This window comes from Manis pentadactyla, chromosome 14, assembly GCF_030020395.1.
Source record: "Manis pentadactyla isolate mManPen7 chromosome 14, mManPen7.hap1, whole genome shotgun sequence".
NCBI classification, from domain to species: Eukaryota; Metazoa; Chordata; class Mammalia; order Pholidota; family Manidae; genus Manis; species Manis pentadactyla.
This window is the reverse complement of record NC_080032.1, coordinates 6,371,666-6,389,571: the sequence shown is the minus strand read 5'-3', so window position 1 is coordinate 6,389,571 and position 17,906 is coordinate 6,371,666. Positions and strand designations below refer to the sequence as shown.

The 17,906-nt window shown below is 43.5% G+C and overlaps 1 protein-coding gene across 22 annotated transcripts in view; it reads left to right on the top strand.

Annotated features, from left to right (window-relative positions):
* The window catches only part of DEPDC5 (DEP domain containing 5, GATOR1 subcomplex subunit), a 112,089-nt gene that overhangs the window by 49,625 nt on the left and 44,558 nt on the right, over nucleotides 1-17,906 (top strand). For 9 of the 22 annotated variants that reach the window (XM_057492363.1, XM_057492362.1, XM_057492366.1 and 6 more), the window contains 5 exons: nucleotides 758-893; nucleotides 1,911-2,008; nucleotides 11,994-12,059; nucleotides 14,896-15,079; nucleotides 15,532-15,692. In XM_057492363.1, the coding sequence (XP_057348346.1) occupies nucleotides 758-893; nucleotides 1,911-2,008; nucleotides 11,994-12,059; nucleotides 14,896-15,079; nucleotides 15,532-15,692 (645 nt within the window). Of the gene's footprint in view, nucleotides 1-757; nucleotides 894-1,910; nucleotides 2,009-11,993; nucleotides 12,060-14,895; nucleotides 15,080-15,531; nucleotides 15,693-17,906 lie in introns of those variants that run through there. The other 13 variants (XM_057492365.1, XM_057492364.1, XM_057492369.1 and 10 more) reach the window with 8 other exon arrangements.

Genomic DNA, 17,906 nt, shown 5'->3' with positions numbered 1-17,906 from the left:
ACAGTACTCTCCCAGCTTTGCTCCCTTTGTCTGTCTCACCTCCTGCCCACCTGGCCCTCTGATAGCTGAGGCCTCCTTTGCCAGGCTCCCTACCTTCCCAGATGGGATCCTCAGGGGTTCTTTGCTTTCCGAAGCTCATCTTGTCTCCTGCACAGGTTTGGCCTTTTCCACGTTTGGGATTTCACATGTATAATTTCTTCTACCCAGGTGCCCTCTCCTTCATTTCCTGCTAACCTTGTTTAACACTCAGCTCTACAAATTCTTTCTCCAGGAGGCATTTTTTAGTAGAATTGACTAATTCTGATTTATCTCCTACTCAGTGTCTCTTTTGCACTTATTCATCATCTGATTCTTCCAGTCACAGTTGTTACTATCTTGTATTTATGGAGTCACAGGTGTTTCCCAAGTCTGTTCCTTCTCCTTTAGCTTGTGTTAACCCTCTTGGGAAGGGCCCTGGCCTCCTGTACTCATGTATTTCTCTATGGCATCTCAGTTGTCATGCGTGAGACAGAGGCTCCTAAAATAGTCTTAGGCTGAACAGGATGACCAACGTGGGCCCCACAGGAGGCTGAGGCCTGTTTGGAAGAGGAGATGCTCTATCTGGGAGCTAGGATCATGTGTAATGTTCCTCTGTGGTGTGCTCTTCTTTCAATCTCTCCAACACCCGTATCCCAGCAGCTGGAAAGAAGAAAAATAGCTGAGTGCACAGCACTAGCTGTCGGGTGGGAGTGATCTCAGTGGATCTTTGTCTGGGTAGGACCATCCGGAGAGGCCATCCAGATCCATCACCAGACCCGACAGAATATGGCGGAGCTGCAGGGCAGCGGGCAGAGGGACCCAACTCACTCCTCTGCAGAGCTGTTGGAGTTAGCATATCATGAAGCTGCCGGAAGGTGAGGACGTGCACAGGGCTCTGGAAGGTACCTTGAGACCACTCTCTGGCACCCAGGACCACGTGCAGAACAGACTTGTGACAGCATGACATGTTTATTAGACTTGGAGAAGCAGTGTGAGGTCAGGTCCTTTGGTCGGTCAGCCTCATCTCTGTACTGGGCCAAGTACAAAGCAAACAGCCTGGTGTTTTTCCCAGAAAAGGTACCTTTGCCGTCCTTTAGCATTAGCTTTAATTCAAAGCGCATTTTGTAAACCTCAAACATGAGGTTCTTCTAAGCCTCTGTTTAGGGAGAAAATGAGTGCTTAGGCAGGTGATTCATGCTGTGTGTTTTGGGCATGGATGTTGGGCAGTCTGCCTGTGATTTTTGTCATTTTGGTCATTGAGAAATCCCACTGTTGAGAAGAAGGTAATGCTAAAAGCAATAGAAATCAAGTTCTGTGAATATAGGAAGAACTCATTTTGAACCAGAGTTCTGAATGTGTGTTACAAAACATTCAAAGAGAGTCAATGTAGGAGGAAAGTCCTTGAAACCTTGCCAAACATGAGCCCGGGTTATACCTGGACCCATCATTCCTGTGATGATTTAGGAAATGCTTTGGAAAGAGCAGTCTGGCTCCTTTTCCAGTCACCTTGATATCCTATGGGATAGATGAGGGATACGGGCAGGGCACAACCCTCTTGATCAGATTAACTTGGTACCTCTAGCAAAGCACTCACACCCTCCTGTTGCAGTTAGCAGGGGGAGGCTTAGGACAGAAGGGTAGCTAGTCTAGTGTGGCAATGGGAAAGCAATTTTGGGGTGTCAGGGCAGGAGGAGCAAGCTACAGGGGGCCGGACTGGCACACACACCAAGCAGCACAGCCTGGTGTCTGTGATATGATTCCTAGTGGTCGCCAGCCCATGTGGCCAAATATTTAGGCCTTCTTCTGATGAAAGCCCCTCGGGATACAGAGTGAGCAGGATAAAAGAGGTGATGATCTGCATTAAGCAGGTGGCTGGGCTCTGTTCTCTGCAGGCACAGCACTTCCTGCCAGCCTGGTGACGGCATGTCCTTCTTGAGCTTCAGTGGAGCAGAGGAGCTTTCTGCCAGCCTGCTTAGCAACAGTGGTGCAGGTAACCGATCCGAGAGGTAATGGAGTTGGGGTACTCAGAGGAGGCTCACATCTAGAAATGACACAGGACCAGAAAAGAAGGGCTGTGTCTATTTTGGGATCATTTCAGCCACAATTTTGAGTGACCTATTTAGAAGCAGTGTTCTATAATGCATGGAATTATAAATGGGCTGCACATTACATTTTTAGCTCAGGACACATTGGTCAAGCCACATTTGTCACTGGTCTGTCAGTGAGTCGTGATCGAGGGCTTCTCATGAGCTTGATGTTGAGGCAACACCAGGGACTGCAGGAGTGGCCTCTGCTGTGGGAGAGCTTTCAGCTGTGTGAGTGGGGGGCAGCCCCAGCCCCATAAAAACAATCAGGAGAGACCCAGAGGGGAGCAGTGTGGTTCCAGCTATGACATCAGAGAAGAGAAAGGTGGTGTAGTTGCTTAGAGAAGTGGTTATGTACCCCAATCTTGACAGGGTAGAATTTGGGTAGGTGGAGAGTTAGGAGGTCAGGATTCTATGTGGATGTGAAAAGAGGGGGAGTATTAACTTACATTAATACAGTTTTTATGCTTTCTGGAAGTACTCATATAGCTGTTGTCTCATCCAGTCATCCCAGTAGGGTGTATGTTATTTTACACCTGGGGCACCTTAATGCCCCAAAATGCAGAGATATTAAACTATTCTATCAAGCTAGTAGCCAGGTAGATTCAGGCTGCTGTTCCCCATTCCAGCAGCACTATTCAGACCACCTTTACGGGTGTATGGGAACGTGAGTTTGGATGAGCAGGGGCAGATTTGGGAAAGTCTCAAGGGACAGGTATTGTACCAAATGAGTGTGAAAACATTAAAACTGAAAAAGAAAAATAGGGCTGCTACTTTGTGTCTTCATTTTCTATAAGCTAAAGTACATTTCTCAATCTTAGCTTACGGAAGGTATAGTGAAAGTGAAGTTGTGTGTAATTGGTTAGTGACGCTTTCTTTCATTTGTTGGTAGCTTCATCCAACTATTTCTAGAGACCTGTGGTTAAGTCTTGGAAACTGGTTGGCAGAAAGAAAATGTTTAAAGGATTATAATTGATTAATTAATTAATTCCTTCCATCCTTTGAAAACAAAGTTTGGAGACCAGTAAGGTACTTTCTTCTGTCCCTGCACTCAGGTTGCTGAAAATGTTACTTAGCTGCCAGACTCTTTTTTTTTTTAGTTAAACTATCATTGATATACAGTCTTATGATGATTTTCACATAAACAATAGTGTGGTTTCAACATTCACCCGTATTATCAAGTCCTCACCCCCTACCCCCTCTATTGCTGTCACTGTCTGTTAGCATAGGAAGATGTTATAGAGTCATTAATTGTCTTCTCTGTGCTATACTGCCTTCCCTGTGACCTACCTATATTATGGTTGTGAATTATTGTGCCCCTTAATCTCCTTCTCCCTCCCCACCCACCCTGTTCAACCCCTCCCCTTTGGTAACACTAGACTCTTCTTGGAGTCTGTGAGTCTGCTGCTATTTGTTCCTTCAGTTTTGCTTTGTTTTTATACTCCAAAAATGAATGAAGTCATTTGGTACTTGTCTTTCTCCACCTCGCTTATTTCACTGAGCATAATACCCTCTAGCTCCACCCATGTTGTTGTAAATGGTAGGATTTCTTTTCTTTTTATGGCTGAATAACATTCTACTCTGTATATGTATCACATTTTCTTTATCCATTCACCTGTTGATGGACACCTAGGTTGCTTCCATATCTTGGCTATTGCAAATAATGCAGTGATAAACATAGGGGTGCATATGTCTTTTTGAATCAGGGATCTTGTTTTCTTTGGGTAAATTCCTAGGAGTAGAATTCCTGGGTCAAACAGTATCTCTATTTTTACTTTTTTAGGGACCTCCATATTGCTTTCCACAACGGTTAAACCAATTTACATTCCCACCAACAGTGTAGGAGGGTTCCTCTTTCTCTGCATCCTCACCAGCATTTGTTTCTTGTCTTTTGGATGTTGGCCATCTGCCAGACAGCTTTAAAGTACCTTCAGAATATTATAAAGATAATATTTTGCTAAACCAAGGAGCCATTTTATAGGAACCCAGAGTTTGAGCTTCCCAGGCTGTTTGGGGTAGAGTAGTACGGAGGAGGGCTGCTCTGGGCTCACTGGACTACACCTGAGCTAGTTTCACTGGTGACCTGAAACGGGAATTATGTGTTCAGATGGTAACACCACCAGGATTTACCTGGGGTGGTCCTGGAGTGGTCCTGGGCCTGGGGTGGTTCAGGTAGACCAGATGTCTCCTCAGAAGATTAGTCTTTTGGGAATTTCCACATTTTCTCTGGGGAAAAAAGGAGGTTTCAAAGAATCCTTATTTGGGGACTGGTTGTTGAGGATCATCAGATGACACTGTCATGGAGTCCTCTGAGCTAAAAGTTCCCTCGCACATAAATTGGAAAAACATCTGCTACAATCTGGATCTCTGGCTCAGTCATTTCCATCCTGGTCTCTTGAGGTATAGATCCGCCCACCTGATGGACTCTCCACTCGATAACCCCAAGGATCTCATCTGTAATGCGTTGACATCTGAACACATGTCTTGCTGTTCCTAAACAGACCCTTACCCTTCTGTTCCCTCTTTCTTTGACTCTGGCCCCTCATTTGCATTCTCACTGCCATTGTTTTGGTTTAGTCCCCCATCATTTCTGGCCAGGATTATTACAGTAGCCCTTTAAATGATTTTCCTGCCCTGTTGCTGTCTCCTCTGATTCATCTTCCATACTGTTATCAGTGAGATAATTTCCAAATGCAAAGCTGATCAGCATATGTGAAACTCTTCAGTGGTTCATGGCTTGTAATGCTGGTCATCACCTGTCTCCCACCTGCCTTTGGATCTTCATCTGCCTCCATCTCCGCATGTCACTGTGAGTGGAAAGTGTGCACACTCTAGACTTTCAGGATGTTGAGTCCTGACTCCACCGCTAATGAGTGGTGAGGCCTTCTGGCCAGTTTCTTAACCTCTGTGTATTTCAGTTTCTTCATCTGTGAGAAGGGTTATATGTGCATATTAAATGTGGCAATCCATGTAAAGTGCTGAGAACAGTGCCTTGCACGAATGGTGAATGCTCAACAAATGGAGCCGTTATCATTTTTATTATTAAATGAGTATATTTTATATTCCAGCCATTGCTTGTGCCTCCTGAGGTCTTTGTCCCCATACTCCTTTGGACTAGTCACTCTCCCTGGACTAGTCTCTTTACAGAATATGCCTTTCCCCATCTTCAAACCCTGATTCTGCCTGGCAAACATCAACTTAGTCTCTTTGATTCAGCTCCAACAACATCTCTTCCTTGAAGCCCTCCCTGGTAGTCCTCTCTCCCCACACCCTCCCAGGAGATGTTAGGCATGTTTCCACAGAGTTCCATATGCATAACCTGAGTGTACTACTTGGCACATTGTGATCCCACTGTTTGTTTCCATGTCTGTCTCCACTAGACTGAAAGAGCTTATCTTTATTCATCTTCTCACCACAGTGTTTAGCAAGTTTATTGACAAGTGAATTTATGCTTTCAAGACTAAGCTGCCATATGTGAGAAGCATTTGAACAACCCACAAAATTATTCTAAATGGTATGTGAGTGTTCAGTCACATAAATTTTGTCCTAGAACGTTTAGCTTCTTAGAGAAGGTGTGGGTTCCTTGGATTCTTTTTCTATTCAGGATTATGTAGTTATATAGGATCATCCTTTCCCTTACCCAGGGCCCTATGGCCAGTAGCTTGTGTTTTCAAAGAGGCCAGGGGTCAACAGGAATGGTCTTTAACATTTGGCTCACATGGGAATTGAACTCCCATCTTTGATCTTGTGCTTCCTGATCAGTTGTGTTAGCCAGCTACCAAAAGAAATCAGTCATTCTAATTTTATTGCCATGTACAATAACCAATTAATATCAGAACTATTCTTTAGGGTATATCCAGAATTTTACCGTATGTCATCACCTCCACCAGTCCTAGCCTGGTCCAAGACACGTCATCTTTCGCCTGAATCACTGCAGCAGCCTGCTAACTCATCTCTCAGCCTCCTCCCTTGCATTTCCCTTTAATTTATTTTCAGCAGAACAATTCAGAGTGACCCTTCGAAAACAAGTCAGATCATGAAATTTCTTTGCACAATCACAAAACCCCTCTGAAAGCTTCCCAATGCACTTGGAGTAAAAGCCAAAGTCGTCACAGTAGCCGACAGAGCCCCTGCATCATATGGTCCCTGTTGCTCTCAGACCTTGTCTCCTGCTTTCTCCTCATACTTCGTTCCCATGGTTCTGCAAATATATCAGGCATACTCAGAACCACAGGTCCTTCTCTTGTTCTCCTCTCTGCTAGGTTCTTAGATTCATGGCTAAGGTCTCTATGTCTGAGTTTGCCCAGGACCATCCTGGTTTTATTTTGCTGTCCTGAATGATTATTAATAGTGTCCCCTTTCACTCTCAAAGGTGTCCTGGATTGGATGGTAAGTTATAAGGCCACCCTACCCTCAGCTTGTTCCCTTTCTTTCTTCAGGTCTTACCTGCATTGCCACTCTCGACCCTGGCACTCCTCACCCATCTTCTCTGCCTCATATTGCTCTATAATGCTGCCTGACATACTAGAACTTTTAATTTGTATTTGTTATTGTGAGGCCATGAGGGCAGGCATTTTTGTTTTGTTCATGGCTCTGTGTCTAGAGCTTAAGACAGTTCCTGACACATATCAGGTAGCTGAATGAATCCCAGAAACCTTCTGAGGTAATCTTTCTCCCTGCTGAAGAATGCTTTTCTTCTCACCTTGTTGAACAATTAACTGGATTCCATTTCTCAAAGACTTGGGCAGTCTTTTTCTGCCTTGCTTGGCTTTGAAGTGACTTTTCTTTCAAGCCATCCTCAATCTTCATGGAATATGGTTTGCTTTCTTCAAACTCACTAGACTCTAACCCACTCCAGAAATGTTTATTGAGCTCTAGGCATTGTGCTAAGGCCTAAGACAAAACAAAACAAGATACTGGTTCTGCTCACCTCAAGGAGTTCTGGCTTGTCATTCACTTGGGATTCTATGTGAAGCACTTCCGTGCAGGGTGCCAGTTGTGAAAGGCAAGCCAGCTCATGGGGAGCTGGACTAAGCGGTTCCAGTGATGCTGGGTGGTTTGGACATGTGACGTCTGCTGCATTATGTGATTGAGGAGCAAGTGTGCAGTGAGGAGACTGTCTGGAGCAAAGTCCCAGTCCTGCTGCTCATGAGCGGTGGAGGTTAGCCTTCAGCCTTTGAGCCTCAGATTCTTCATCTGAGTGATGGGCATAAAGATCTTCGCCAGCCTGCCTGCTTCACCGAGTTGTTACAAGGATCAAAAGTAGGTCAGGTTCTCTAAGTTGTCACACTGGGTCTTTGTTTTGGGACAAGGAGGATGTGTGTGTGTCTAAACAAACAAATAAGTGAACATTTCATTATTTGAAAAAATAGAACAAACAGGAAAACCTCATCTGTGACCCCCTCACCTCCTGGGCTTGATGATTTGCACCATCTGCAGGCACTCAAGCATAACTTAGATTTTCTCCTGCATTTGGACATGATTCACATGTGAGTCACGATTCACAGGAGTGGTGTCTCTGTGGGTTTCCCTTCTGGTCCCGTAGAATTTTATTTTGAGCATTGTTGGCTGAGGCCTTGTACTGTACTATTCACTTGTTTTTTCCATGCTGCCCAGCTGGGACAAGGTGGTTGATGAAATTGGGCAGGTAGTTTTTATCTCTCTGTTCTTTCACTGGGCACCAGTTTATGGGGCATTAATCAGTGTCATTTCCTTTATTGGGGATAAGTGCTCTAGACCATTTTGAAAAAGAAAATAAGTGGATGCCATGTTTTCTGTCTCTTTAGGATTGGGACTCAGAATCTGCAACTTAGTGTTTGTGTTGAGTATTAGGTACATGGAGCAGATTTGGCCCTAGAACTACAGTAAAAAGTAAATCATAGCATACTGAGGCTAGAAGAAAGGAACTCAGAGTCATTCTTCCAGGCCAGGTTGGGTTTTTTTAATGGGTAAATGCCATGTCTGTAGCCCAGAGAGGAGAAATGGCTTGCCTCAGGCACAGGCTTTTAGTAGATCACCTAGGACCAGCTTAAAGGGCCCATGCTGATTACCCCTTTTTGGCCTGTAATTAATAACCAGAGAACATGTCTAGACTTCTTGACTGTGAACAGATGTCAGAAAATAAAACTTGAGATGATGATTCTCAGCTTTGGCTCCCCGAGTTGTGAGTCTGGCTTTGAACTTTGACAGTGAGGTTTCATTTCAAATTTTGGGTTGGTGCCGTGCTGACTGTCTTTGCCAATGGGTTTCAACCCTGGGCAAGTTCGCTATGGATTCAATGTAACCAAAGAAATTGACAGCAAAACGTTCTCAGGGTGAAAGGGTTATACCCAACTTTATTTCCAGGTGACAGCATCCTCTGGGCCCCTCTGTCCACACAGCCATCCCACACAGCTGTCCTCCAGGCCTCTCTGCACAGTCATCCTGCACAGCCGTCCTCTGGGCCTCTGTCCTCGGTGCTGCCAGCACCCCAGCCTCTTCTCTGCTCTCCTGCAGCCTTGCAGCACTGCCACTGTGTCATGCCCAGAGCACTGGGCAGAGCTCTTTATATAGAGTCAACAGCCATGTATTTCCCACAGGTGTGCAGTGAGCTAGTCAACCACAGCCAGGTGAGAATCCTGGCCACAGGAACTCTCATTTTATCCACACTGACCCACCACAAGTTCTCACCTCCATCATCTCAGGTGGTTGGGGTTCTTTGTATGGCAACAGCAAGTCCATTTGATTGAAAATAAAGCCCCAAAGGCAGAGCCACTGGGAGAGGCAGTTTGTTGGGCTTGAACTGCAAGGAAACTGTAAGTAGCTCTTGAGGATAAAGTAAAGGTTCCTGTGGCCAGGATTCTCACCTGGCCCTGGTTAGCTCGCTCACTACACACGTGTGGGCAATACATCATTATTGACTTTATATAAAGAGTTCTCCTAAGTGCTCTGGGCTACATGGTGGCACGGCTGCAAGGCTGCAGGAGAGCAGAGACGAGACTGGAGTGGTGGCAGCACCAAGGACAGAGACTGAGACAGCTACGGGGGCAGAAGGGCCCAGAGTCAGAGACCGGCTTGCTGCACGCAGACTCGCTCCGACTGGACGGGATTCTAGTGCTTGACCTGCCACTGGGGGAATAAAGTTGGGTATAAACCCTTTCACCCCAAGAACTTTCCATTGTAATTTTTTGGTCTCATTATTGAATCCATAGTGAACTTGCCTGGAGCTGAAACCCATTAGCAAGACAGCTCTGTAGAATCCCTTAAAATATTTATTTATTTATAGATTTTTTCCATTGCCATTTCTTTAAAATAAAATGTGTGTGATGCGTAAAAGGCTGGTAGCTTTCAATGTATTTGTGCCTTTTAGAGATGGCACAAGTCTACTTGGACCCAGGAGCCAAAGCCGCACTGAGAATCCTTTTTTTTTATTGGTTGCCTCTTTGACCTCAAACAATTGGTCGCGCAATTACAAGTTGAATTGTTCATTAGTATAAGAATTTCGGTTTTTACAGATGAAGTCTGGATTGGGTTTTCTTAAAAAAAAAATGTTTTAATAATCAAACAGCATCCAAACCTGTGAGGAAATGCATTTAGTAATTCTGTTGCTCTGAATGCTTTGAAAATGCCAGTTTTGTAATTGCCTTCATTACAGTTCTCAGTCTGAACAACAAAATCCATCTCTTTGTTTCGTTGTAGGCATGCTTTGTGTTTGCATGAAAATGGATGTTGTTGTCCAACATAGCTTTTTCAGAAAATTTGTCTCCAAATGGCTTTTGGCTGTTGACAAGGAACTGATAACATTCTTAATAGCTGAAAACATGCCCCAGATGGATAGTCAGGAAACAGTATTTGTAGAGTTAAGCAGAAAGAGTCTAAATTCAGAGTTCATCTACTTACTGTGTGATCTTCAGTAAGTTACTTAACTGCTCTGAGCCTCAGTTTGTGTATCTGGGAAAAAATATACCCACCTCATTTCTGCCTCGTAGTGGGGAGTTTGAATAAAATGAAACACAGTATTTGTCTGACTTAATAAATTGTATCTTATTATGATGACTAATAATTAAAAATCTACTGAAAGCAGTACCAGGGAAAAAAAAAAAATGTCCTAAAATTTTTTTGGCTAAGTGACATGTTTTCAAATTTTAAAAAATGTATTAATTCAAAATTTTGGTAGTAAAATTTACTCTTTTGATTGTATAGTTCAATGAGTTTTGACAAATGCAGTCATATCACCACCAACAAACACGTTAAGATGCAGAACATTTCCATTACCTCTCAAATTCCCTTGTGCTGCCCCTTTGTACTCGATTCTTCCCCTGTCCCCTGACAACTATTGTTCTTTGTCCCTCTTGTTTTGCGTTTCCTAGTGTGTCAAGCACATGGAATCATACAGTATATAGCCTTCTGAGTCTGGCTTCTTTCACTCAGCATAATGCATCTGAAATTCATCCAGGTTGTCACATGCATCAGTAATAATGGTTGTTACTTTTTATTACCAAGTGGTGGTCCACTGTCTGATGTACTACTTTGTTTATGGCTTCACTAGTTGAAAAACATTTGGGTTGTTTCCAGGTTTTGGTAACTATGAATAAGGCCACTGTGAACATGTACATAACAGGTTTCTGTGTGAACATTAGTTTTTATTTCTCTTGAGCAAATTCCTAGGTGTGGGATTGCTGAGTCAAATGGTAAATGTATGTTTAACTTTTAAAGAAACTGCAAAACCGGTTTCCAAAGTGGTGCACCATTTTGCATTCCTACCATTAATGGATAAGGGTTTCTATTACTCTGAATCCTTGTCTATAGTAGGTGTGACTTGTCATTTTAGCCATTCAAGAAGTATGTATCTCATTGTGCTTTTAATTTACCATTTCCCTGGTGACTAATGATGTTGAGCATCTTTTCATGTGCTATATTTGCCTTCGGTTTATGTTATTTGGTGACGTGTCTGTTCAAGTCTCTTGCCCATTTTCTCATCAGGTTGTTTTCTTGCTCTTGGGTCTGAGAGTTCTTTCTGTATTCTGGATACAAGTCCTTTGCCAGATATGTGATTTACAAGTGCTTCCTTCCAAGTTGTGGCTTGTCTTTTCAAATATTTTACAAGGGTTATATAAATATTCTTGTTATAAAAGATTCGGGTGACACAAAAGAATTCAGAGGAAAAAAACACAAGTTATCACTTACCTCTTACCACCTCCTCTAGCTTTCTTCTCAGAGATAGCCACTGTTGACAGTTTAGTGAGGATCTTTCCAATTCTTTTTATAGTATCATAATTTCCTAGTAAATATATGTGTTTTGATAGGAACATTTAAATATTGATACATGTAGTTTAAAATTAGTTATATTACTTTTCAGTCATTAATTGCATATCAAAGACTCTGTTTTTCCTTTCAGCTCATTATGGGTAAAAATCATTGTTTTTCTTTCCAAGTAGTGAGTTTTGATCATTGAGTTTGAGTTATGTCATATTCCAGGAAGCCATGACTGGGGAAGAAAATTCCAGTTGATAAGAATGACTGTTGAATGGACTAACTTTAAATAGGTCATTTTATATTTGCTAAAGATTACTCTAATTATTTGAAATGATTTTTGACATATGTCTTTCATAAAATAAGTGGTAGTTTGCTTTTTGCTTGTGTGTGTGCACGTGCGCGTTTGTGTACTAAGGGTCTCATTGGACAAAGAATGGTATTGATAACTTCAGAGCAAAGTTCTGGCTCATTTCCAAATTTGAGATTGCTAATTTTTCTTTGACTCTCTTGTGCTGTTTAAAATATTCAACACAGAATTTGCACTTGATTCACATTTTTATCTTTAGCTACAATTTTTGGTCTTTTTCAACCATAACTGGCCAGAACTTTTTTGCAGAATGAACCTCATGAAAACAAGCTGTTTTCATTTTTCCATAGGTATGAATCCTAGGACCCAGAATAAGGATTCTGTAGAGGACAGTGTTTCTGTGTCTCCAGACCCAAGTAAGAGGGGCAGCTGACTGGGGTGGGGTGGGAGATGGTCTGAGCATGAGGAAGCAAGGGGGGCCCTGTGGGGAGAGAATGGTCTGGAAGCCAGCACACCTGTGGAGTTCTGCAGCCAGTGTGGTGAGAGAAGACTCTTCTGCCTCTCTGATGGAAAGTGAGAGGCCAGTGGCCCAGTGACTTGTCCTGGGATGTGGTTCAGGGGTATATGGGAAGGATAATGGAATTCCCATGAAGCCCTCCTGCCAGTCCAGAGTCCCTTAGCTCTTAAATGCCTTGTGATGGCTTGGGGGTGGGGTGGGGTGGGAGGGGAGCTGGAAAGAAAGAATAAGGGGGACTGGAACTTTTTTATACCTGTAGTTGAAATTGTTTGACTGGGTTATATTTGTTTTGATCATCCTCGTCTATTGAAATAGCTGCACAGTAAGAGTATATCTAAATGTCTACAATAGCAAAATACCAGAAAATCCATCTTAACCCTGATTGGCTTTATTTTACTTGCTATGACCAGTGAGTATACATAGTCTTTTTGTCCCCACTTTTGATTAGCTTAATCCTTTCACTGTTTCTTCAAGTCCCTCATGTTAGTCATTTTTAATGTCAATATCAAACACATTTTTATATCCTGGTTTGAATAATAATTTCTTATTGGTAGCCATTGGGGTGGTTTCTAGTTTTTTTAGCAGTAGCATATAATGCAGACACAATTCCTGGTGCAGTGGGTGTATGTTTTCTTTCAGTTCACATCTTTGGAATATATTACTTGAAGTATGGTTGGCAGATTGACTATTTTCTAGAAAGCTGTCAGCAATGAATAGATAAGGCTCTTCTCCTCTACAGCCCAGTGCTGAATTTTGTAATCTGTCATTAATTTAATGGCTGTGATGTTGGACCTCTTTAGAAGCCTTCTTTGTAGGGACCTGAAGATACTGAAATTAGAAATGAGGCCACACACTTTTCTCAGGGAAAGAACATCATTAAATTAAGAATAAGGAGCCTTTCTCACCATGGGATTTTGGGGCCAGGCATTTGAATTCTCTCTTGGTGTGTGCCCAGCAGAAAACATTTCTAAAAGAGTCAGGAAGTGGATGAGAACAACCTATGAGGGCTTGAAGTTCTGTCTTCTGCTCCTGGCTTCCCACTGTGTTTTTGGACAGGTGTCTAACCAGGAAGTAGAAACAAGCTCACCCCTTCATCTGCCATATAGGGAAGTTGGGGTGATTAATTAGGCTACTTTAGGCTCTGTTTTAAATTCTTGAAGTGTTAATGAGTTAACAAGACCTATGTATAGTCAAATTCATAGAATGAGGGAGTGACTTGGTGGTTGCCAGGGGTTGGGGGAGGTGGAAATGCAGCATTGCTATTTATTGGGCATAAAGTTTCAGTTATGCAAGATGAATACATTCTAGAGATCTGCTATATAACACTGTGCCTGAGTTAACAGTATTGTATTGTATACTTGAAAATCTGTTAAGAAGGTAGATCTCACGTTAATTGTTCTTAACAAAACAAAATAAGATTCAAAACAGCCCCCAAGACCATGGAGTTAGGCCTGTTGCAGGTCAGCAGATCATCTTTCCCAAGGCAGTGGGCCTGCCTAGAGCATGTTTCCCCCTGTGATGAACACAAGTCCTCTCCTTATCCTTTAACTATGGACTTAGGGAGACACTATTGTACTGGGTAGTGTGTATCTATCACTATATGGTAGGAAGATCCCTAAGCCAAGAGGTTTCTGGTCCTGTAACTTCTGGGAGGTTTGGCTTGGCCAGGTGTTTAAACACCTGCTCTGAGGCGCTATGTGGGGGCTGATGAGATAATGGGTGTCACTCGTAAGCAGCAGAGTCCTGTGTTAAGATTTCGCTCAGGATTCGGAGGCAAAGGTGTGGAGTGTTTCTGCTTCATATTGCTCCCTTGAATAGAGATTTGAAAAATAATCTTCACTTAAACTTAAAGGAACAGCTGCCCTGTTACTTGAACTCAGTGATTCTCAACTGGTAATGATTTTGCTCCCCAGAGGGACATGTGTCGATGTCCGCAGACATTTTTGGTTTTCACAACCAGAAGATGCTGCTGGCATCTAGTGAATAGTGGCAGGGATGCTGTTCTCCATCGTACAATGCCCAGGGCAGCCCCCTGCCACAGAGTGGGCCATCTGGTCCAAAACGTCAGTAGTGCCGAGAAGAAAAGACCTTGCTGTAACCGAAGAGCAGGCAATTCTGGACAGACCCATGTAGTCGGGCCCACTCTGCTGATTGCAGCTTTCATTTTTAGTTGTTAAACTCTGAAAGTTCTGGCCTCCTAACTTTCTCAGACATCCTCCCTTAATTTCTCCTCCTACCCTTTTGGATCTGTGACTTATTTTCCCAATTCTGAAAGTATTCCTGAATTCTGCTGCTGTGTACCGTTCACTCCAAACCCCAGCTGAGCTCTTCTCCTTTCCCCACCCAGGCACTGCCGTCCTCTGGAGAGGCTCTGGCTTGAGCCTCTCTTCTGCTCTTGGAATGTTGATTTGCTTTGACATGTAACTGCCTGCCCTGCCCTGCCGTAAGCTCACTGGCACTGTGTCTGTATCTGGTGATCAGCAGAAAATGAAAAGTATCAGCTGTGAATCCCATTTGCATGATGGGATCGGATAAGCATGTGCCCTGCATTGTCTAACAAACTCTGTTTCTCTCTTTCTCTTTCTCCCCCACCAACCCCCTTTCCTTTTCTGCCTACCTTTCCTGGCAATTTTATCACTTTTCACTGTGAACTCCCCTGCCTCCCCTCCCTCTCCTGCTGTCCCACACTGGCTGTGGTGACCACACATACCTTTTTCCCCTGTTACACGACGCAGTTCTGACACCGTCTGCTCCCCCTGTAGTGCCAGGCTTCTGTTGCACAGTGGGAGTGGACTGGAAGTCTCTCACTACTCCGGCATGCCTCCCCCTCACCACCGACTACTTCCCCGACCGCCAGGGCCTGCAGAACGACTTCAAGGAGGGCTGTTATGATCTCCTCCCAGAAGCGGACATTGACAGGTTGGTGTCAGAGGGAAGGTCTGCGAGGGGTCTGGGTACATCCGGATGTGCATCTGAAAAACTGAATTTTCAAACTCTTGTCCTCCTGTTAATATTTAAGAGACTTTATGATGCAAGAATGGTTCGTTTTTCTTTAGAGTTCTATTGACATGCCTCCCTTAACCCTTTTCCTCACTGATCCTTTCTCATATTTTCTGTTGCAGTTCTAGGTGTGCAAAATCTGATATTTTCTAAGATTACCCATTGAGACATCAATTTATCCACCTTCTTTTTGTACCTCTCTGAACTGATCGTTTCTCCTAAACTGGTTTACAGATTCTTAGTTTTATGAACCACCACAGAGTCCTTATGAGGGCTAGCTTGTGGGGTTGAAGCAAAGAAGAGGATGGGACTTAGACTCAGTGTCACTCCACCCCAAGCCCATCCACGTGAACAATTGTCTGTTTTCTCAGAAGGGATGAGGAGGGTGTACAGATGACGGCCCAGCAGGTGTTTGAAGAGTTCATTTGCCAGCGTCTCATGCAGGGCTACCAAATCATAGTGCAGCCTAAGGCACAGAAAGCCAGCCCTGCTGTCCCACCGCCACTGAGCAGCAGCCCTCTCTATAGCCGAGGTGAGTTTTTCTCCCCTTGGACTTAGGTTTTTTCCTCTCTGCTAAATTTGTACCAGCGAGTAGGGAACAGATAAATTTAGGAGTAATTATTCTTCAACACAAAACTTTTCTTTCTCAGTTTTGCTTTTTGTGAGAAATAAAGTCTCCACTAGGCCCACATTTATCTTAAAATTCAAAGTATTTAGTGAGTATTCTTGACCCAGAAACTTGTATTTATTTCTAGCACGGTACCTGACACAGCAGGTTCTCAGATGTTCCCTAAACTTGAAGTTGATGTTTTTTCTTTGTTTCCTGTTCTGGATTCATCTTCTGTTGTTTGTAACGGGAGCTTAGTGACTTGAAGCAAGAATGGGTCGCCTGTGAGCGGCAGAGGCTGATGAATGAGGAAGACTCAGTGACACTGCTTGAGTTAGGCCCAGGCTCTGAAGAGCTCTTCTCATGTAAGTCAGGAAGAAAGAATGTAGTGTGAGGACCTGGAGCCAGAAGCAGTGACCACTTCCTGGAATAGTCAGTGTGCAGCCTTTAGTCTCCTGCTTCCTGCTTGTAGCTAATGAGACCCCCCCTCCACACACACTCCCCTACCCACCCAGCTCAAAACCTCAGACCACCTTTTGCTCCATTAAAGCTCCTGGGGCCAGAGAGTCAGAGAACGTGGACCTATTAGAGGGAGGCTAGTGGGCATCCAGTCCAGACCATGTTTACAATGAAGCTTTGGACTCCCTCTGGAAAGCCTCCTGTGATATTTATCACATATTGCCTTTGTTTTTTTTTCCAGACTCTTCTCAGAGTAACCATTCTGAGTGTCAGGACTATTTCAGCTTCATCTTTTTATCCTCCACAATGGAAACCACCTGCCTGGCATATAACTAAATATGAGTCCATAAATGTATGAATTCATTCATTCTTTCTTTCAACAGTATTTTTGAAACTCCTGTTCTGTGGGGGATTTATAGCCCAGTGGGGAAAAATAACATTAATCAAACTGTGAAATATAAAGTCCATGTCGTGATAAAGACTGAGGGAAAAATCAAGGTAGGAATATTTAATATGGGACCTGATCTGGTCTGGAGGGTCAGGGAGAGCTTCCTTGAGAAGGTGATGTTTGAGCTGAGACCTGAAGTACATCAGGATTCATTAGTAAGAAAAGTATATTCGGAGTTGGGGTCAGGGGATCAGGAGTAATTAGGAAGAGCATGCCAGGCAGAGGGATTAGTATGTGCAAAGGCTCTGTGGCAGGAGGCATTATGATACTTTCTGGGCACCAAAAAGAAGACTGATGCAGTGGAGCACAGGGAATAAGCCAAAGACATAGGCACAAAAGTCAGATAACCCAAGCTTTATGTGACCATGTGAAGGATTTTGTTCTTCATCCCAAGAGCAGTGGAATGAATTTTCCTTTGGTGTCACTGGGCCTATCCAGGCTGCCTACTTGCTTTTCCCTGGAATGACTATTTGATGTCACTTAGTGGGCCACAATTCCTCTCATCCAGTTCTATTCTGTCTGTTCCATTAGCTTCATGTCCTGGCTAGTTGGCCAGAGGCTACTCACCTGACTGTACCTTTTCTGGCTGTTTTTCTCGTTTGATAAATTTAATGACTTTTATTTCTGTAGTAACAGAAATGGTACCATTGTTATAATTAATAGAAAAGTAACCAGATTGTAAGTGAGCCTTACTGATGGTAAGTACTACTCACTGATCGCAAATTTGACTACTGATTGTGAATAGGATCCTGTTCCCGTAGTACACGGCTCAGCATTGGCCCTGTCCTCAGCATTTACAGTCTACAGGGAGAGATGGATGTTAAACTCATAAACCACAAGTATATGTTTGATGACAGATTGTGAAGAGTGCTGTGCAGGATAAAACAGCAAATAACTGGTGCACCTAATTTAGAATGGGGTGTCCATACCATGCTGGGTGCTTGTGAGCATCAGCCCATGACATTGTCTTCTGACAGCCAGAGGGTGTTTGTTGCATGAATAAAAACATGCTGGGATGGGCACACCTTCTTTCTAGTTGCAGAAAGTGAGACTTAGAGAGATGTGGTACCCAAGATCACACAACCTAGAAATGAAAGAGCTAGGGTTTAACGTGGGGTACTCCGAGTCAAAGCCTGGCCTCTTACATGCCACTTGTCTGCCATTTCCTCACCATCATCTGGGAAATTTCCATATTCACAGGGAAGGTCCTTTTAGCTCTCTTATCCTGGCAA